Below are 22,033 nucleotides of genomic sequence, written 5' to 3'. Positions count from 1 at the left end.
TGCCTGCTGCTTTTATTTCTGCTTTTTTTTTCCTTTGGATAAACAGCAAAAAAGACGTCATTCTTAGCAATGACATCATTTTTACCAATTCCTTCCTAAGACACACTGCCTAGGAGCAGGATCTGCCCTGGTTGGGAGCACTCTCACCTGTACTCACTACACACGACACTAGGATGTGGCAGGACCACCTGAGCAGCCCTTCCCTTCGGCTGCCCCAACTCACAGAAGGGAAACCAAGACCTCAAAGAGCGAGGGGACTCGCACATGGTGGCCACCTAAGGGACTCTGATCCCTCCCCATTCACCTTTCTTCATTAATCATTTCTAAACGGATGGACTAGCCTGCTTAAATTAATCCTGATTACATAACAAAGAAAACTTAGATAGCTGGCAGAGAGGTGGGGGAGGGAAATCACTAGTATCTGTTTACACTGGCACAGAGGCCCAGACAAAAGTGCTCTGGGAAGCTCACTTACCTGCTCAGAGCCAAGGGCAGCTCTGGGGACCTTTGACCAGTGCTGAAGTCCAGGGCCAGGGCTAGGCAGGGACCTTGAGGGCCAAGATTCCCAACACTGCCGACTGGTCTGGTGTGGCCAAGTTCATACCATGGAAAAGGCTCTCCCTGCTGCTGAGCGCTTGCTAGCCTCTGAACTATAGGGAGACCAGCCCTGGGGGCAACAGCCAGAGGCCGCCCAAGTTCAGCTACAGGACTGGGCACCAAGAAGCCCATGCTCCACAGTAGCCCTGGAGGACCTGGGCTCCCCCCAGCCCGTGGGTGCCGGCACGCTCTCTGGTCCCTTGGAATCTGGGTGCTACAGGGCACAGATATTTACACCAAGTGTGTCTCACTAGACCGAACAGCAGTGCTCCCCAAACTGTACACCTAGGTAAGATGGACAGAGTCCTGTTTCAAGTTAGAAGATCTAAATTCTGTCCTGCTCTGCCACCCAATCCCTGAGCAACTACGCAATCATTTCACCTAGCTGGGCGTCAGCTGTCCACAGTGCACAGGCCAGGGAGCCAGGCACCTCTAGAAGCCCATGCTATCTTCCAAGCCAGGTGTGGTCCTGCCAGCTTCTAGCTTCTACAAATCCAGTTCCCACACCCTTGGCGGAGGCCACACCTTCTAAAGCACACCCTGCTATTAGCCTATTATCCACAGAAAAAAAGGATTTTTAAAGCAGCCCTGTCGCCAGTCTCCTCTTGCTCATTCCCTCATGTATAATTATGCCAAGTGATGCCTCTGCGTGTGACTCCCAGGAAAGGTGCAGAGAAACGTGAGGGCGGCAGCACTGTCATCTCTGAACCAGCACCATGTTCGCTAAAACACGTGCTCAATAAATGATGACCAAGGATGCAGAGATGAACTCAATTCCACTCACAGGCAGGTAACACAGCAGGTTTTGGTTTTTTTGCTTTTTGTGGTTTGTTTTTTTTTTTTTTTTTTTGGGGCGGGGTTTTCCTTTTTTTGCCCAGGCTAGAGGGCAATGGCTCGATCTCAGCTCACCGCAACCTCCGCCTCCCAGGTTCAAGCGATTCTCCTGCCTCACCCTCCCAAGTAGCTGGGATTACAGGCGTGCACCACCACGCCCAACTAATTTTGTATGTTTAGTAGAGACAGGGTTTCTCCATTTTGGTCAGGCTGGTCTCGAACTCCCCACTTCAGGTGATCTGCCCGCCTCGGCCTCCCAAAGCAGGTATTTTAAGTCCTCCTCAAATTCTGCCTGCTGTGGATCTGTCTCCCCTAGCGCAATGCACTTGGCCACAGTCTGGGGCCCACCCCACAGGTTAACAGCTGGGGATATAAGCCCCATCAAAGCTGGGCTCCAGAATTTAGGGGTGCGAGGGGGCAAATGAGGGGTCCAAATTTCCCAGATCCTACCAAAGCCAGATTTCCCACAAAGGCTACTAACTTGATAGCGACTAACCACATGGTGCAAGTCACAGCTCTAAGCCACAGCTCGAAGGGATGTTCTTTCTCCACACACCTTTCACCTTTCACCTTTCACACTGATGACAATCACAGAGAAAGATGGCAGGACAGCAGATGTACCAGGCTCGCTGTTCGAAGGGTCTCAGGGAGAAACACCAGAGGAAACAACCGCAAGACTCGACTTTCAGCCTCCGGGACTCACTTGCTGAATTTATGCCAGACAATTATGAACAAATTACTTCTGAAGCTTTTGGAGGACTTACTTCGAGTTGTATTGGATGCAAAAGGTAAGAGCAGGAACCTTCATGGGTGAGATTTTTACGCTAAAACCCTCTCCCTGGAAACCAAGAGCTCCGGCATATAATTTAAACCAAAGCCATCTGACCAGAAGGGTTTCCAAAAGTGAGAGGAGGAGGCGGGGACCAGAGATGAATGACTCCTCGGACCACAGAAGTCTCAGCTGGTAAAACTACAGGATCGTTCTGCAAGAAAACGATGCCACTACCTAAATGTCAGCGCAGTGCTACGGGCTGCCGGATCTGAGGGAGCAGGTGTCATCTTTGCCTTAAAGGAGTTTATAGTCTAGTAGAGGAGAGAAAAAGTACTAAAAATCTTATCGATAAAAAATTTCAAACTCTAAATGCCATGAAGCAACAGTAGAAGGTGCAATGAGGGCAAATGCAGGGGGACTTCATTTAGATTTGGGGAGAGGTCCTAGCAGTGACCATTGAAGGTGAAGCTAGGACAGAAGGAGCAACAGGTGGAATGTGAACAGAGGCTCCGAGAAGGCTGGTGTCACCTGAAGCCTGCTGAGTACCAGGAGATGAGCCTGGAATGAAGTGTAGGATATATAGCCCATGCTGGGCCCTGAACACCAGACAGAGCAGGGGGAGGGTATTTTACCCTTAATGCTGTGTTTCCGTCTATGTGGTCCTCATCTCTTGCCTTTGGCCAGGTGCGGTGGCTCACGCCTGTAATCCCAGCACTTTGGGAGGCCAGCGCGGGCAGATCACCTGAGGTCGGGAGTTTGAGACCAGCCTGACCAACATGGAGAAACCCCATCTCTACTAAAAATACAAAATCAGCCAGGTGTGGTGGTGCATGCCTGGAATCGCAGCTACTTGGGAGGCCGAGGCAGGAGAACGGCTTGAACCCAGGAGGTGGAGGCTGCAGTGAGTCAAGATTGCGCCATTCAACTCCAGCCTGGAGGGGCAACAAGAGCAAACCTCCATCTAAAAAGAAAAGGCCAGGCACGGTGGCTCACGCCTATAATCCCAGCACTTTGGGAGGCCGTGGCAGGTGGATCACGAGGTCAGGAGATCGAGACCCATCCTGACCAACGTGGTGAAACCCAATCTCTACTAAGAATACAAAAACTTAACTGGGTATGATGGCGCGTGCCTGTAGTCCCAGCTACTTGGGAGGCTGAGGCAGAAGAATCGCTTGAACCCGGGAGGCAGGGAGGTTGCAGTGAGCCGAGATCACGTCACTGCAGTCCAGCTTGGTGACAAAGACTCCATCTCAAAAAAAAAAAAAAAGAGAGAGAGAAGAAATGAAGTGAATATAAGAGGAGGCAGCTCCTCACTGCAAAATCAACAGGAAGTGCAAAACACCATGGTGGGGAGATGCCGCAGGGAGGCTCCCCAGCTCCTCAGACCCATCATTCCCACGGATGCTCCCCTGGAATGATGGGCTAACCCCATCTGTGCTGCTGGTGCTGCTGGCAGTGCGGGGTGACCTTGGCCATGCTGGCTGACCCCTGCATGACTCAGCTTCCTGGTAGTGAACTTGTGAAAGGTTCTGGCAGGAAGGAGTCAGAGAGCTGTAAACAGAGCCTTCCAGAAGCATCTGCCACACTTCTCCCCTTGATTCCAGGGCAGGGCTGTAGCCATTCAGCATTTCTGTAATTGTCCGGATGGATGATCTACAGTCTTGAAGTGTTGTCGTTGGAAGTTTCAAGTAGGTTAAATAAACTATCATTTATTTCTAGGCAGGCAATTTGGAATGCAGGGGCCCAACACGGTACATGGGCCGCTGGTCCTTCCCACCACTGCTCAGCCCCCCTGCAAAATTCCATGGTAGGGTCTTCCCAGCTTCCACTGCAAAGCAAAAGTGCTTGTGAGCCTATATTTCACACCCAAAGTTGAAACAGGGAGTTAAAGTTATACTGCCCGGTGAAAATAAGGAGTGAAAATTTTGGAACTGGTGAGTTTCCAAGAGAACCATGTAGTGTTAGTTCAATCTTGCCATTTTATAGACAAAGAAATTAAGACGTAGACAGGTGTTTTTCCCAGAGTCGCTTGATTGGTGGGCCCCTGGTCATCTCAAACTAATTACAATTCACCCTAAAATGCAAATCCAAGCCTTATATGTGTATCTACAGAAAGATCTGCTTTTGCCTTGCTTCTAGTTCTTTCCTTCCCTGCCCTCCAGTCAAGCAACACCATGAATGGCCACTTCTCGATTGACAAATGTTCTCCGTGGCTCTCCCAGTCCCTTCCTTACACTCGAGCTGCTCAGGTGAGATCTGAAATCTGTTTTCAATTTCAAGTCAGTCACTTCTGGTAGAGGCCCAGCTTTGCAGTAACTTTGGGTTGTAGGGTCTGAAAGAGAATTTCAGAAACTTCCTTATGATTGATTTATCAGAAAAAAAGCAAAAGATTCTTGGAAGAGACCTCAAGGGAATTTGAAAACAAGAATTCTTATCCAAGGTCAGGCAAAGCGTCACCAACCAGCCAGCTCCCAACTCCTAGAAGCCTGTTGGGGGAGCAGTGCTAATTCCAAGGATAAATGGAACCTGCCACAACCTAACATTGTACTAATACGCACCGCACCCCAACCCCATAATTGCAAACTGCAGTTCTAACTCCTCTACTTCCTTCCGAAATTTGAAAAAAAAAAATTCAAAACAAATAAGTAGTTAAGAGTCATTCCAACTTGTAGATGAATTTTCTTCTTGTGATTTTATCATCTGCACAATTAAAAGTCATTTCTGAGCTGGTATTTTTGAAGCTCTAAGGGCTAAATACAAATCTACCTTAATTTTGTAAGTAAGGCAATTTAACACTTTACCCTTCCTGGCCCAAATATATAAACATACACAAATATATATACACATACATATATATACACACAAACATATATATCCACACACATATATATATATATACACACACACATTAAAATTCAGTTATTGCCTGAGAAGCCAAGGTTCAAGAAAAAAAAAATTTAAGCACAACTTCATTAACAGAGAGATCTCCAATCTTACATACACTTGAGGTTTCTAACTCCTTCCATAGATAACCCTTCTCCCCACATAGGGCATTTTCTGTTCTTTTATTTATTTATTTTAATTTTTTTTAGAGACAGGGTCTTGCTCTGTCACCCAGGCTAGAGTGCAGTGGCATGATCATGGCTCACTGCAGCCTCAAACTCCTAGGCTCAAGCTATCTTCCCACCTCAGCCTCCTGAGTAGCTGGGACTACAGGTGTGCACCACCACACAAACCCAATTTTTTTTTTTTTTTGAGACCGAGTCTTGCTCTTCTTGCCTGGCCTGGAGTGCAATGGCACGATCTCAGCTCAATGCAACCTCTGCCTCCCGGGTTCAAGCGATTCTCCTGCCTCAACCTCCCGAGTAGCTGAGATTACAGGCATCCACCACCACACCTGGCTAATTTTTTGTATTTATAGTAGAGACGGGGTTTCATCATGTTGGCCAGGCTGGTCTCAAACTCCTGACCTCATGATCCGCCCGTCTTGGCCTCACAAAGTGCTGGAATTACAGGCGTGAGCCACCGCGCCTGGCCCATTTCTTTATTTTTATTTTTAGAGGCAGGGTCTTGCTCTGTTGCTCAGGCTGGTCTTGAACTGCTGTCTGCCAGCAATGCCCCTGCCTCAGCCTCCTGAGTAGCTGGGATTACAGGTGTGAGCCAGTACACTCATCTACATTTCCACAGGGCATTTTCTATGCTTCCATCCTGACCATTTCTTCTGAGTGACAGCTTGGCATTGTCTAACGACTCTGAAAATGGCCCACACACGTGCTCCTTCAAAGCACCCAGCAAAGAGATTCTGTAACAAAGACCCCTGTGCCGGGGAATCTGTGGACAAAAAAATAGAGAGGACAGCAGGTCTGTGCCCCTGTCACCGCACCGGCCTGTTGGAGAAACAGGACTCGGTTTCCAAAGCTGCAAGATCCAAGAGCTTCTGTCTACACCCTGGACTATCATGGACTCCAGGGGGAAAGTCCCCAAGCTCTCATCTCAGGCCCTTTACCAAGCCCAGCTGACTGTGCCCTTGGCATTTGATAGCAGGCCACCTCTGACAGAGGAAGGCCACAAGGAAAGAGAGAGGACAGGAAGGTGTCCAGCTCTCCAGTTACCTTCCAAAAGAGACAAGAAGTGACACACGAATCTGAGCCTCCAGAGCAGGCCCTGGCACTACAAGATCCCAGGTCCATCTCTGACCTTTGGAAGGCACAGCAGTCGCCCACACCATCCTCAAGTCTCTCTTTGCCCTACAAGTTGTGACCTGGACCAGGAAGGTCACTCGGGCTAACCCTAAACCTGCACACATCACATGAGCATGTTTTATTTTTAGCAACTTACCTGGCCACTGCTCCACCAGCCACTTCTGCCACCCATTATGAGCCAATGATGAGCAGAAATGCCTTTAATGTGACCGCTTAGCCTTCCTTTCTCCCGTTTCCATCCTCCTCGGGTCCTTAGTTCAGCAGTGAAAGTTCCCACCCGGGAGGAGGCTGGGCTTCTGTGAAAGCCACCAGGCAGTCAAACAGGGAAGTAAGATTTCAGAACAGAGAGGAGATGAGCTGCCCCCTGATGACCCCAAACCACAGACACTTTCTTAGCTCAGAGCAGAACCCCAGATTAGAGTGTCAGCGGGATGGAGGCATCCTGGGGATGGCCAGGCACCTTGGGAACAGGCCGTGACATTCTTAGGGACAGAGAGAATCATACAGTTTAGTTGTAACATCCACATCTCCTTCAGGTCTAGATAGAGATACTGAGATATTCCTTCCTCGGGGGGACTTTCCCAACTCCTCCCCATGAGGTTCAGGATCCCTGAAGACAGTTCATCACTCCTGAAAGGAATGATTCATTGGACATCTGTCCTTCCTGCCACATCGGGGCTCCCATGGGGAATGCCTGGGTTGTATCAAGCCTCCGCCTCCCTAGTGCCCAGCACCCACGGTCATACCCCATAAGGCCCCATTCCTTAATTACAGTCACGCATCGCAAATGATGGGGATATGTTCTGAGATATGCATTGTTAGGTGACTTCATCCTTGTGTGAACATCACAGGGTGTACTTACACAAACTGAGAGGGGATAGCTACTGCATACCTAGGCTGTATGCTATAGCGTGTTGTTTCTAGGTGACAAACCTGTACAGTATGCTACTGTACTGAATACTGCAGGCAACTGGAATACCATGGGTATGTATTATCTAAATGAATCTAAATATAGCAAAAGTACAGTGAAGGTTGGGCATGGTGGCTCATGCCTGTAATCCCAGCACTTTGGGAGGCCAGAGTGGGTGGATCACCTGAGGTTGGGAGTTTGAGTCCAGCCTGGCCAACATGGTGAAACCCAGTCTCTACTAAAAATACAAAACTAGCCGAGCGTGGTGGCGCACACCTGTAATCCCAGCTACTCGGGAGGCCGAGGCAGGAGAATTGCTTAAACCCAGAAGGCAGAGGATGCAGGGAGCCAAGATTGTACCCCTGCACTCCAACCTGGGCAACAAAAGTGAAACTCCGTCTCAAAAAAAAAAGTACAGTGAAAATACCATATAAGAGTTTGTTCTTTGCCGGGCACGGTGGCTCACGCCTGTAATCCCAGCACCTTGGGAAGCCGAGACAGGTTTTTTTTTTTTTTTTGAGACGGAGTCTCACTCTTATTGACCAGGTTGGAGTGCAGTGGTGTGATCTCGGCTCACCGCAACCTCCACCTCCCAGGTTCAAGCGATTCTCCTGCCTCAGCCTCCTGAGTAGCTGGGATTAGAGGCGTGTGCCACCATGCCCAGCTAATTTTGTATTTTTAGTAGAGATGGGGTTTCTCCGTATTGGCCAGGCTGGTCTTGAACTCCTGACCTCAGGTGATCTGCCCGCCCTGGCCTCCCAAAGTGCTGGGATTACAGGCGTGAGCCACTGCACCCAGCCAAAAGATTTTTTTAATGGTACACCTGTGTAGGGCATTTACCATGAATGGAGCTTACAGAACTGGAAGTTGCTCTTGGTGAGTTTGAGTGAGTGGTGGTGAGTGAATATGAAGGCTTAGGACATTACTGTGCACTACTATAGGCTTTATAAACACTGTTCACTTAGGCCACATTAAATTTATATTTTAAACTTTTGCTTTCTTCAATAATAAACTAAATTTCAAGGTTGGGCATGGTGATTCATACCTGTAATCCTCGCACTTTGGGAGGTCGAGGCAGGAGGCTTGCTTGAGGCCAAGAGCTTGAGACCACCTGACCAACATTGTGAAACTCCATCTCTACAACAATTTAAAAATTAGCTGTGTGGTCATGCGCACCTGTAATCCCAGCTACTCAGCAGACTGGGGAGGGAGGATTCCTTGTACCCAGGAGTTCGAGGCTGCAGTAAGCTATGATCTCAACACTGCACTCCAGCCTAGGCGACAAAGCAAGACCCTGTCTCTAAAACCAAAAATAAATACATAAATAAAATTAATTAATTAAATTTAGTTTACTGTAATGGTTTTATTTTATAAATTTCAATTTTTTGACTTTTTGACTCTTATAATAACATTTGGCTTAAAACACAAAACACATTGTACAGCTGTACAAAAATATTTTTTCTCTATATCCTTATTCTATAAGCTTTCCCTGTTAACATTTTTTTTTTTTTTTTTTTTCTTTTCAAACATTTTTTCTTAAACACACACATTAGCCTAGGCTTACAGAGGGTCAGGATCATCAGTATCACTGTCTTCCACCTCTATATCTTGTCCCAAAACAGCTGGCACCTCCTGTGATCACAATGCCTTCTTCTGGAATCCCCTCCTAAAGAACTTGCCTGAGGCTGTTTTACAGTTAACTTTAAAAAAAAAAAAAAAAGGCCAGGGGCAGTGGCTCACACCTGTAATCCCAGCACTCTGGGAGGCTGAGGAGTGTGGGTCACCTGAGGTCGGGAGTTGGTGACCAGCCTGGCCAACATGGTGAAACCCTGTCTCTACCAAAAATACAAAATTAGCCGGGCATGGTGGTGGGCGCCTGTAATCTCAGCTACTCGGGAGGCTGAGGCAGGAGAATCGCTTGAACCCAGGAGGTGGAGGCTGCAGTGAGCCGAGATCGCGCCACTGCACTCCAGCCTACGCGACAAGAGCAAAACTCCATCTCAAAAAACAGAAAAAGTAGGAGTACACTCTAAAGTAATGACAAAAAGTATAGTATAGTAAATACATAAACCAGTAGTAGAGTCTCTCATTATTATTTGCAAGCATTACCTACTAATTGTGTGTGCTATGCTTTTACATGACTGGCAGCATAGTAGGTTTACACCAGCATCAGCCCAAACGTGGGCGAAATGCAGTGCGTTGTGATGCCCCTAGGTAATAGGAATTTTTCAGCTCCATTATAATCTATGGGATCACTGTCATCACATATGGAGTCCATAGTTGACCGAAACATCATTATGTGGTGCTGACTGTAATGCAGTCATTCAACGAAGGGCCGTGGATGAAGCTACATTTTCACAAATGCCATTTGAATCTTCCTAGGGAACCACATTACTGTGAATCAGGCTAACGCAAGCCAATGTTCAGCAAACGAACCACAGAGATGGGTGACTAAGGAAAGCAGCTTTCTTGATTCTTCAGTTAAAGACACACCCTGGGTTTACCCCTTTCACCCTCATATGTATATACACGCACTGGCAGCATCTTCTTGCCTTTGAAAAGATGTCCCCCTCTCTCTGGTCTGACTCCCTGGATCTGATTATCAGCTGGCCACTCAGCCAACTTTAATCCAGGCTCCCAACAGCGCTAGGACACCCGTGATCCACAGGAGGGCAGAGAAAGTATGGAGAGGAGCACTGCGCATCAAGGACACGCTGTGAGTCAGAGGCAGTGCCCGCGGGTCCCGCTGCCCGGCAGGTCTGGCTGGCCAGCTTCCTGCAGGCTGCAACCTCTCTCTCCATGTTCTGCTTCTAAAGCCAGGCCTTGGGCAATGCAAGGCGTCCGCAAAACCCTCAACATGGGCACCACGGGGACCCTGAGACAAAGGCACTTGTGTGTTACCTCCTTCTCCTCTTAAGCAAGTGAGGAAAACAGTGGCGGGAAAGGCCAAAGTGGGGAAGAACCGAGGTATCTGCAAACACACATAGTCATTCTTCCGGGATCATTAGTCACCTTCCTGCTCCTGGGGGACCCCTCCCCACAGTGTCCCCAGACTCATCTGCCTGCTGCTCAAAGGGACAGACTTTCTTGGAAAATAAGAGGAAGGATATAAAATGAGAATACCACAGACGTCCTCACCCTAACAGCCCTGAGTACACCTCCCTGAAGGTGGGCTCATCCTGTCCTACCCTGCCGGTTTCTGCTACACGCAGCCACTACTGTTCCCTGTCTACATTACCGCGAAATGAGCATGCTCTGAGCAGCACTGGCTCTTCCTCATTAGCCAGCCAAAGGGTCAGCAGCAGACAGCCACCCTGTCTTGGCTCAACAGATGGGAGACACTGTAAGGAGAGAGGTGAAGTGCCCAAGGCCAGGCAGCTGCACTGAGTCCTAGTGCTGGAATGAGAGCCTGGATTTTCCATTCCAATGAGCTAACCTCACCCCTCCCACAGGATCCCAGTGTGATAATAAATACCATGACCTAGCACCTGCACAGAGTTTTATACTTTTAAAGGGGTGTTCCCTGCAAGCCTGCCTCTATTTTCTCACTACATGAATAGGTAGATCGGCCAGGGGAGGCAGGATGGGCACTGTTAGGGTTCCTTACTTCAGATAAGAAAACTGCAGCCCTTATGGACCACGGAACTATGATGTAGTGCTCTTCCCAGTAAGTCACTTATATACATATACTGTGATCTGGCAAGGAATCCTCAAGACTAGTCCGAATTCAAAGCACTATAGTGAGCGCAACTTCGACTCACTGCTGAAATGAGAAGGTGTCACAGCAGCTGCAATTTGTTCCGGAGAGAGAAGCCAGACACAGCTAAAAATATCCTGTGGCAATAACCATATATCATCATCCTTTTTCCTTGCTTGCTGGAGTATTTGGCCAAAAAACTCCTAACTATACATTAGAGCCCTGCTTTCTGTGCCACACTTTCTGGGTGCCATGATTTCCTGGAGTTAGTCTCTCGACTCAACTCTGGTTCCTCCGTCGCAACAATGCAGCTGGGTCCCATCATCAATCCCAGCCCTTTCTCATATTCCAGAACCCAGCTCGAGGGCTCTGCTGCCATTAACGGCTGAGTCTGCATCCAATACCCTACTGGCTTGCTCCAGCCTGATTCCCTTCCTCTCTCCTCTCGCTCTTAGCTCTGGAGCAGAAAAAAGCCCGAGTCCTAGGGCATGTAATTTTTCTGAAGTTCAGTTTTCTCCAATATGAAATGAGAAAGAACACCTGCCTTTTCTCACCTTCAAAGGAGAGCTAAGAGGACCAAATGACCAAATAAAAGCTAAAACAATGCAAAAATAATATAATTAACAATTGCAACAGCAATATACAAACATATCCAGGCATTCAAGTAATGCTTTTAGAAATAACAAGAGGAGCTGATATTAATGGAGTGTTTGCCCTGTGCCTGGCACTATTCTTAACATTCTAGGTGTATCATCTCAATTAATTCTCAAAGCAACACTGAAATGGGTACTGTTATTAGCCCCATTTTATAGATGAGAAAAATAAGGCAGAGAGAGATATCAGGAACTTGACTAGGTGCCACTCCAGGCAGTCTGGCCCCTGAGGTTGTGCTGTTAACCTAAACAGCTCTAATTATCAAGCACATTGCCTCTGATACAATCTGTCATTAGCTTTGCACGTTAAGGTTTGCAAGAGCCATTCACAAATCTACCTCACCTAAGCTTCCCAACAGCCCTGTCAAAAGGTAAAATGGATGACACTAGTCTAGGTTCACAAGGAGAAAACCAGCCCAGAGAAATGCTTAGCCCAAGGTTTCCAAGCTGGTTAATGGCAGGATCAGGACTTAAATTCATGGGGCCTACACCCCGCCCCAGTTTGGTGACCTTTCTAGGCCTCAACACCAGCATAAGTCTGACACGCAAACGCTCCTCCGGGTCCCCCACCCACAGCAGTGTCTCAAATGCACCCTTTCTGGTCACGCCAGAGAATAAACACTGTTGGCTAAATAACAACCAGGGTCCTTTGGGAGGCTGAGACGGGCGGATCACGAGGTCAGGAGATTGAGACCATCCTGGCTAACACGGTGAAACCCCGTCTCTACTAAAAATACAAAAAACTAGCCGGGCGAGGTGGCGGGTGCCTGTAGTCCCAGCTACTCCGGAGGCTGAGGCAGGAGAATGGCGTAAACCCGGGAGGCGGAGCTTGCAGTGAGCTGAGATCCGGCCACTGCACTCCAGCCCGGACCACAGAGCAAGACTCCGTCTCAAAAAAAAAAAAAAAAACAACCAGGGGCTCTCTTTCACCAGTGACAGCCATCACAGACCACGTGGCCAGACCTCAGGGTCCCAGAGCCTTCCAAGTGGCTCTCCGGATGGACCTGATGGATCCAGAGGCTCGGTGGACCCGGAGGGGTTCCCTCAGTGACACAAGGCTGGAGTCCCTCAACTTGACCCACATGGCCAGACGTTTCCTAGACCTGTTATGCAACCTTTGCTTCAAGCAAGCTACTGCTGGGATTTCTCCCTATTTCAACATGTTTTGTTTTCTCTTCAGAGAGAAAGCACGAATGTGAAACCATAACACCTCTTAGTACCCGACAACGGCCCTTCCTGACTGTCTGGGGTTACGAGGAGGGTGGGGGATGTTTTCAAGAGTACCTCCTGTGAGCCAGCTTGAGCCTCCAGAATGACTAACCACCGTGGGAGGGAGGGAGGGCGAGGATGGTGGGGAGGGAACACAACTGAGGACCACTGTCTCTCACAGGAGAAGGAACCAATTCCAGAAGCGCCCAGCAAATAAACTAGAACGATGCTACCCTGTAGGCTCTAGACCTGCAAGACAGCAGCCTGAGCAGTCCAGAGTCCAAATACCCCAGACCTTGTTCTCCCAGCCCATTTGAAAGTCCGTCAAGACAGGCAACTCTTCTCTTGAAAGGGAGCTGTTTCTGTCGCCTTAGCTCAGGGTCTAATTATAGGAAGCATGCTTACTTTGAGAATGGGGGACCAGGCATTCTTATTTCTGTGGCCCAGTGTCTAGCACAGTGCCTAGCCAAGAGGGCACTCAGGAAACGTGGAATGACATGAGTAGCCAAATGAAGACACTGCCTCATCGGGGTACAGCTGCTGCTTGCTGGGTTACACACACACACACACACACACACACACACACACACACACAAAACACAAACGACGGAGCCAAGAAAGTCTTCTTTGTGGTCATAATATGCATGGATTCAAAACCAATGCAAAACAAAAAATCAAAACTGGAATTTGTTTAACAGCAAGTTTTTTCTCTCTCTCTTTTTTTTTTCTTTGAGACAAAGTCTCACTCTGTCACCCAGGGTGGAGTACAGTGACGCGATCTCGGCTCACTGCAACCTCCGCCTCCCAGGTTCAAGTGATTCTCCTGCCTCAGCCTCCCAAGCAGCTGGGATTACAGGCGCCTGCCACTGTGCCCAGCTAATTTTTGTATTTTTAATAGAGATGGGGTTTCACCATGTTGGCCAGGCTGGTCTCAATCTCCTGACCTCAGGTGATCTGCCCGCCTCGGCCTCCCAAAGTGCTGAGATTACAGGAGTGAGCCACCACACCCAGCCATTAACAAGTTTTAAAGATTTTCATTTTTTTTTTTTTTTTGCATCTCTTTTAAAAAGCTGTGCCTTCCTTCATTCAACCAATATTCATGGAATACTTCTGTGTCATTCTGTGGATGAGTCCGAGAAAGGCTGGAGGAGGAAAGAGTTTCAGTCTGTGTGCCCGCCATGCAAAGGTCGGGCTTTACATGCAAGGCAAACAGAAGTGCTAAGGGATTATCAGGTGGGAAGAGACACAGGCGTGAACTGCAGAAAGACGTGGCTACTCCCCATCTTTCTGCAGCTTGCAGGCTCTGCGGCACCATGAAGAATGGGCTGGATCTTCCACTCCAATCAGCTAACCTTACCTCTCCCGCAGGATCCCAGTGTGACAATAAACACCATGACCTGGCACCTGCACTGAGCTTTATACTTTGAAAACTGTGGTCCCTGCAAACCTGCCTGTATTTTCCAACTAGACACACTAAAAAGACCTACAAGGGAGGCACAATCGGTACTGCTACTCTTCTCTATTTCCAATGAGAAAACTGCAGCCCACCAAGAAGCTGCTGGGCTTGGAGACTGAAGAGCAGGACCAGCCATGACTGACGTGCAGAATGAACTGCAGAAGCTCCTCCATCCAATACTGAGCACCTCCTGTGTTCCTGGCAATGGGAATACAGTAGTGAATAGAGGACCATACATCCCTGCCCACTTGGAGCCTACATTCTGATGAGGGAAGAGAGACCATAAACAATAAAACAATACTATAAATATAAGTAAAATATGTAAACAATATAAATAAATGATGGTGTGTGTTAGGAAGTAACAACTGCTGGGGAGAAAAACAAAGCAGAGATGGGCAAAAGGGCAATGTGAGGCAGGGGAGAGTAAACTCACTTTTTTTTATTTTTTCTTTTTGAGAACAGGGTCTTGCTGTGTTGCCCAGGCTGGAGTGCAGTGGTCCAATCATAGCTCACTACAGCCTCGACCTCCCAGGCTCAAGCGATTCCCCCACCTCAGTCTCCCAAGAAGCTGAGACCACTGGCACATGCCACTATGCCAAGCTAATGTTTTTATTTTTTGTACATATGGGGTCTCGCTACGTTGCCCAGGCTGGTCTCCAACTCCTGGCCTCAAGTGATCCTCCCACCTCGGCCTCTCAAGGTATTGGGATTCACAGGCGTGAGCCACTGAGCTCGGCCTAAACTCACTTTTAACTTGGGCAGCCTGGGATCTCAAAGAAGAGGAGACATCCAGGTCCCTGAACCAAGGCAGTAAGTAGCTGTGGGGAGGGAGAGAAGGAAACACATTCAAGAAGTATTACAGATACAGCCACGGGCAGGCCTTCCCTGCATAGAGGGTAGCAGTGGGAGAAAAGCTGAGGATCACTCCAGGATGCAGAAGGAGGGCCCGAGGGGAAGCCAGGACCACCATTCTGGCCACACTGAGTCTGAGGAGGCTCTGAGGCAGCTGGAGATTCAGCTCCAGAAAGTCTGGGCCCAAGATAGTGATCTGGGGGCCATCAGGTCCCAGGAGGAAACTGAGGCATGTGTGCTGGGGAGAAATGAGGTGGAAGGGCACATTCCTGAGGAAAAGCCATGCCCAAAGAGGATAACTAAGTATCACAGGGCCAACCCCCTCTCAGAGGTGCCGTTGGCAGGGACAGAGGCAGCAGGGTGGGCAAGGAAGATGATGGGTAGCCAGGAGCCTCGGTGAGGCTGCAGCTGGCCAGTGCAAAAGCCAGGAAGCAGGGGTGGCAGGTGAGGAAGCAGAGACCAGTGTCAATAGTTCTTTCACAACATTTGTTGTTTTAAGGAGCAAAAAAAGGGGCAACAGTTTGTTTATGGGAAGAAATTTGGGGGGGCATGTGAGGTCAAGGTGAGAAGTCTCGGATGGGCTTGGAGCTGTAGAAACACTTTTGAGAAAAACTCAATGGAGCAGGAAGGCTAAAGATCCCGGAACTGAGTCACTCAAGAGTGAGGGGACAAAAATGACATCACCATCACCATTTATTGACAATGTACGCACCACGTACTGCGGCAAGAACTTTACATATGTTGCATCATTTAATTATTTTTATTTTTCCTCTTTAATATCTTTTATTATAGAGATATAGGAAGAACAACAGTTTTGAAAAGACAAAAAAATTATCCTGCATCACAGGTAGGGTTGCTAGACAAAAATCAGGAGATTGCTCCCCCAATTTAGTGGTCCATAAGAAGTTCACATTTTGTAGAACTAAAGTCTTCAGGATCACATTAAGAGCTTTTAAAGATTAGATGGCCTTTGCTTCCACACTTTCTGAAGTGTAATACAGAATACAAAATGGTTTGAGGGGCTTTCCCTTTAGAGAACAAGGTGGCTGACACAAACTGATCAAGTTCTCACCCTATACCTCCAAGAACACTGAAAAAGATCTGCAGCTCTTTCTGGTGCAGGAGGGACCTCTTTATATTCCTCTTATGGTGGAAGTTTAAGGATGTCCTTTAAAAACGTCTACATGTAATAATTTTAAATTCAGTTGAGGAAATCAGTGTCCCTCTCCAGGGCATTCCTTCTTAATTCTTAAAACAACCCTGTAAAATAGCTCTTGGTATTTGATATGGTTTGGCTGTGTCCTCACCTAAATCTCATCTTGAATTGTAGCTCCCATAATCCCCACGTGTTGTGGGAGAGACCCAGCGGGAGGTAATTGAATCATGGGGGTGGTTACCCCCACGCTGTTCTCACAGTAGTGAGTAAGTCTCACGAGATCTGAAGATTTTATAAGGGGAAAACCCCTTTCACTGGGTTCTCTCATTGGCTCTCGTCTGTTACCACATAAGATGTGCCTTTTGCCTTCCACCATGATTGTGACGCCTCCTCAGCCACATGGAACTGTGAGTCCGTTAAACCTCTTTTTCTGTATAAATTACCCAGTCTCGGGTATATCTTTATCAGCAGCATGAAAACAGACTAATACAGTATTCATATCCCCACTTTGCAGAGAAGGAACCTGAGCTTAGAGAGGTTAGGTAATGTGCCCAGGTGTGCAGTCAGGATTCAAATCCAAGTGTCAGAGTGGTTTGTATACATCTCCCTTCTCTGCCACATTGATGTACCTTAAAGGAATGAAGACACCTGTTCCCTTACAGTGGGGGTGGAAGGCAAGAGAGTTTGGAAGGACGGTGACAGGAAGATGGGTTTGATCGAGGTACTGGTTTCCCTATGACATCGAAGCAAGAGGCCAGGCTGAGGCTGACAACAATAGGGTGGGGGCTGAGGAGCAACAGGACCCCTGTGAAGGATGCAAGCAGCTACCCAGACACGTGGAACTGAGGCCAGGGGGCATGCGCATCGGAGGCAACGTGAATGTTCCTGAAGGGCTTGGCTGCCCAAGGGACAGATGGGCTGTCCAGGACCCAGGTGGGGCAAGCCAGGGTTGGAAAAACCATAGGCAGAGAAACTGAAGGCCCCAGCAGCTGCAGCAGTCAATCTTGGGGTCCAGGCTATCAGACATCTGAATTTAAGATCTCAGAGGCGGATGGTTCTGAGTTAGGTCAAGACACCATGGAGGTGAAGGCCACTGACTCAGAGGTGTAAGGAATAGAGTGATTTGGACTTGAGTCGGGTGGGAATGAAGAGGGGCCATCCTCAGGGTGAGGACAGGATCTGTGGAGGTGAAGTCTGTGCATCAGATGCCAAAGTCCTCAGGGAATGGGGGAAAGTGACAGCAAGCATGCTGATAATGATGAAGATACAGATGAGAGCAGACATCAGAGAGTATCCACTGTTCTGTGCGTGTACCAGGTATGTGAAGTGCAGTGAGGGCTTAACCCTCACAACCACCCTGGGAGATCAGTACCATCTCTTCTCTTTTTTACAGATAGGGAAATAGCACAGAGAGGTTAAGAAACTTGCCCAAGGTCACACCTAACTGGGAAATGGGACCTGGTCCCAGGGATTTGGACTCAAGGGTCCAGGCTCCCAACCCTTAGCAAGAAGAGCTGGATTTCCATCAGAAGGGGGAAGTAGAAGAAACATTCGGTAAAAGGGGAAGATGTAAGGGACCTTGTTAACAAGGAACTTCCACAAGGCCCACTGGAAAAATGAGGGAAGAGGGAAAGAAGCAATGGAAAGCTGGGTCAGGAAAGAGAAAGCAGGAAGAAAATCAGGATCCCCATTTTACAGGTAAGGACACGAAGAAGCAAAGTGTCCTGCCCAACCAGTAAGTCAAAGACTGGAATTTGAACGCCAAGATAGTTCTCTAAGGGTGGGAAATCCATCTCAGTGGGAACTTGAGGGAAGGTTGAGGGAATTTGGGGGAAGATTTCCAGTTCAACAAAAAGAAAGAGGTTGGGCATGGTGGTTCATGCCTGTAATCCCAGCACTTTGGGAGGCCAAGGTGGGAGGATTGCTTGAGCCCAGGAGTTCAAGACCAGTCTTGGCAACAAATTGAGACCCCCAGCTCTATAAAAAATACAAAAAATTAGCCAGGTATGGTGGCATGTGCCTGTAGTCCCAGCTACTCAGGAGGCTGAGCTGGGAGGATCACTCAAGCCCTGGGAGGTCAAGGCTACAGTGAGCTGCGATCATATCATTGCACTCCAACCTGGGTGACAGAACGAGACCCTGTCTCAAAAAAAGAGAGAGAGAGAGAGAAAGAAAAAAAGAGAAAGAGATTGGATATACCCCTCCTATGACAAACGTCAGACACAAACATTCAAGGTGGGCATGGGAGTGGCAAAGCCATGCCTCCTGGCATGGGCCAGCCAACACCATGATCACAGGGGTATGTCTGTGGCCAGCATGGATGGAACATGACAGCTGGTATTTCGGATTAAAAACAAAAACACAAATTATTTGACAAGAAAAGGTTCAGTATTAGTGGAGACAGGAAAAGAGCCACAAAGTTCTGGAGTTCAAGAAAGGTGCTGAAGGCTTTCACACCAGCAGGTGAGTTCATCCTATGAGTCAGAGGAAGGAAACGCCCGAAGTCAGAGGGGGTCAGGAGCCCAAGACTGAAAAACGGAGAAAGTGGGACTGATTCCCCAAGACTAGTCACTGCTCTAAGATGGGACAAAAGTCATCTTTAATGAGATGGCCACATGCAGCTGAAATGTGCCCAAATGGAAGCCAGGAAAAATGTTTGGGAAGCACATTCCTCCCTTCCAGGTGACACACACATCCCCCACCCCAGGTGCACACCCTTGTATACTTTAAGCAAAGCAGCTGATTAAATCCTCCCATTCAACCCCAAATACCTCTCCCTACTAAAAAGCTGAGGCCCGCTTTGCTGTTCACAGTACTCCTGGGCACCCGCCTCCAAACCACACCCCAGCCTGGCCCTCAAACCACGCTCCAGCCTGCCCCTCCCCAGTTGAGGTCAGAGAAAAGTGGATGAGGTTTTCACCCTCCTCGGGGTAGGCCTGAGGGGTGCAGGCCATGGCTGTGGGTATCAGCACGCAGCCTGGGGGTTCATGAAACAAGGAACAGGACTGCAGTTCACAAATCCCCCTTTTTAGATTCCTCACTCCAAATTCACCTTTTAAGAAAATCACCTCTCATCAAAGGACAGAAAAGAAGGGAGCAGGGGGATGTGAAGGAGAGGAGACAAGAAGGGAGAGAGAAAAAATCATTATAATTTTGTCCCAGGAACTAGAGCAATTTGGGATTTCACGCCCTTCAGAAGCTGAATGGCAGGGACCTAAGTGTACTTTGTTTGGAAAGCGCTAAAGTGGGTGGGAGGGGACTCTGGCAGCTGCTGCACTGTCCCCCACCACCCTTCCTACCAGTCCTCCTGCAGCCAGGAGAAGACTCAGAAGAGAAGTCAGAAGTTGAGGTAATGCTGTGCTGAGCTGGGCAGGCTGGCTGTGCACGCCATAAGGTCAGCCAGGAGGCTCCTAGAGTGAACGCTCAGTGGTGCACCCACCTGGGAAGGAGGGCTCATCCTAGAAGAGTCACAGGCAGGGTTTCCCCCGACAAGCAAAGCAAAAGAAGGGCTGTGAAAGGGTCAGCGGAAGTACCCGGCTTCAAATCTTTCCTGTTTCCTTCTGCCCCTGCTTTCCCCAGGCGGGACTCGGCATGGTCTCCGAGTGGTGTGCCTAATCTGGTTGGAATTTCCTCCTCCACCCACCTGGCATGCTCCTCAAGTCTTGAGCTCTCCTGACCAGACCAGGGGTTCCTGTATCCACCCCAAGTGCCCCTTGCCACTCTGGAACACCAGAAAGAGGCTCATGGAAAACCTGCCACCAGGCCCCGCCGGAGAGAAGTAAGTCATTGTCACCATTTGGCGAGAGCCCTGCAGAGACCCTATACTCCCTCCCTGGGTATCACTTCGCTGCTCACTATCATCGCAGGGGCAGCCAAAGGTCCCAGTAGACTGGCCCTTTGTGGATGAATGAGCACTCACATCCCACCATGGGAGGACCAAGTGAAAGAGGAAGACACAGGAAGCAGCAGGAAAACTGCCAAAGGTCTTCCAAATACCCACTTCATAATCTCAGTGTCGCCTGCTGGGGCTCCAGAGATATTTCCTCAGGTTCAGTGGTTTTCGTATTTTTTTGACCAGAACTCCTAGCCAGAAGTACATTTTACACTTCTGTAAAATGCACTCAGGGACACACACACACACACAACCCAAACAGAATTTCAACATTTCTCCTACTGCATGCCAGGCATACTCGTATTTTATACTCTCACTAATAACTTCTTTTTTTTTTTTTTTAATGCAGAGCCCACTAATGGGTCATGGCCCACCAGGTAAAATACACCAGTTATTAAAGTGACACTGGGGAGGTGAGGTGTGACTTCATGAACAAGCAAATTTAATATTATAATGGGAAGTATCCACCAGGCCGACTTTGCACTTAGAACTGCAAAATAAGTAGCATCAGGTTCAGGGTTGGAAGTGACCAGCACAGAGTTCCACAGTCCATACTACCTAGGATAGAAAAAAAACCAGCTGATTCAACATTCTTATTTGTCATTACAAGATCGAAGTTAAAAATGGTGCCTTTCAAAATTGGAGAAAGCTTTCTCTCTTTCAAGGTCCTATTTACATAGATTTGTTTTCAGCTGTAATAATTCTTTTGATATTTCAAGTAACATAAAAGAGGGCGATGGATGTTGTGTGTTCAGAGAAAAGGGGCATGGGTTAAAAATGTGGAGAGGGACTGAAGAGGTCCACTGTCCCCACTTTATGGCGACAAAACTAAAGTACAGAACAGTGCCCGAGGCGTGAAGCAACTGAGGAGCATGGCTTGAAGCCCAACCCGGGTCTCCTGACTCAGTTACTCCCGGTCTCTGCCATCATCCAAAATACTTAAGAGCAACACAGGGTGATCTCCCCAAGCCTTTCTATGAGGGAGCATACATCCCTGACTCCTCAAGCTGGGCAGACAGCTGTGCTGATGTTGGCAGATCCTGGCACTCAGTGGCAGCCTCAAAACCAACCCTGCATGGAAGGGCCCCTAAGGGTCATGTTTTGGGGTCAGTTAGAATCCCAGAACCTAAAAGACTTTACTGATTAGCTAACCCACGCCTTGTTTTACAGACTTATCTAGGAAAACCAGACCGGCTCCTTCTACCACTCACACCATGTTAACCTGTCTACAGGTGAAAACTGCTATGGAAAGTAATACTAAGTACACAGGTGACATCTAATCCAAAATATATCAACATCTATGGGGCAGGGAGAAACTAAACACAGATTACACCACTTAAACATGTGAGAAACGCCTCTTGAGAGTGTCAAAGGGTGCTCAGAAGGCACAACTAATTATTTCTAATCCTAAAAATAAGCTAAAATGATGCTCTGAAGTGAATTCACAGTGGGGTTCCCGAACAGAACATTCATCTCAAGACACCAGCAGGACTAAGGCCTGCTCAAATAACACCTCCCTGTTCCTAACTTTCCCCAGGCTCTGCCCAGGGCACTTGAAACAACAGTTCCAATCATGGAGAATTTTATTAGATTTGAGGAATTCTTTCCTACACAAATGCCTCCTGGTATCAGTCCGGCGTCTTTCCTGGAGATGAGAACCATTCCTCTAACTCCCCACTAGAACACTGGAGGGACAGATGGGTGATGGCTCAGGTTTAAGTCCAGCAGCACCTTGGAAGCCCATGTCTTTCCTCACTGGACTTGTGCCTGTCCAGACACTGACTGCCGGCTCCCGGAGCCTGG

At 48.3% G+C, this 22,033-nt stretch overlaps 1 protein-coding gene across 3 annotated transcripts in view; it reads right to left on the bottom strand.

Moving 5' to 3' along the window:
- The window catches only part of SLC25A37 (solute carrier family 25 member 37), a 48,800-nt gene that overhangs the window by 25,154 nt on the left and 1,613 nt on the right, over positions 1–22,033 (bottom strand). The window contains exon 1 of one of the 3 annotated variants that reach the window (XM_023216739.2): positions 6,542–6,715. The exons of the other annotated variants lie outside the window; for them this stretch is intronic. Coding sequence (XP_023072507.1) covers positions 6,542–6,577 — 36 coding nt within the window. The 5' untranslated portion in view covers positions 6,578–6,715. Of the gene's footprint in view, positions 1–6,541; positions 6,716–22,033 lie in introns of those variants that run through there. 3 annotated transcript variants of the gene reach the window in all.

This window comes from Piliocolobus tephrosceles, chromosome 7 (genome assembly GCF_002776525.5).
Source record: "Piliocolobus tephrosceles isolate RC106 chromosome 7, ASM277652v3, whole genome shotgun sequence".
In the NCBI taxonomy this organism is placed as follows: domain Eukaryota; kingdom Metazoa; phylum Chordata; class Mammalia; order Primates; family Cercopithecidae; genus Piliocolobus; species Piliocolobus tephrosceles.
Note: the sequence above shows the minus strand (reverse complement) of the source record. Positions and strands in the feature narration are given on the sequence as shown.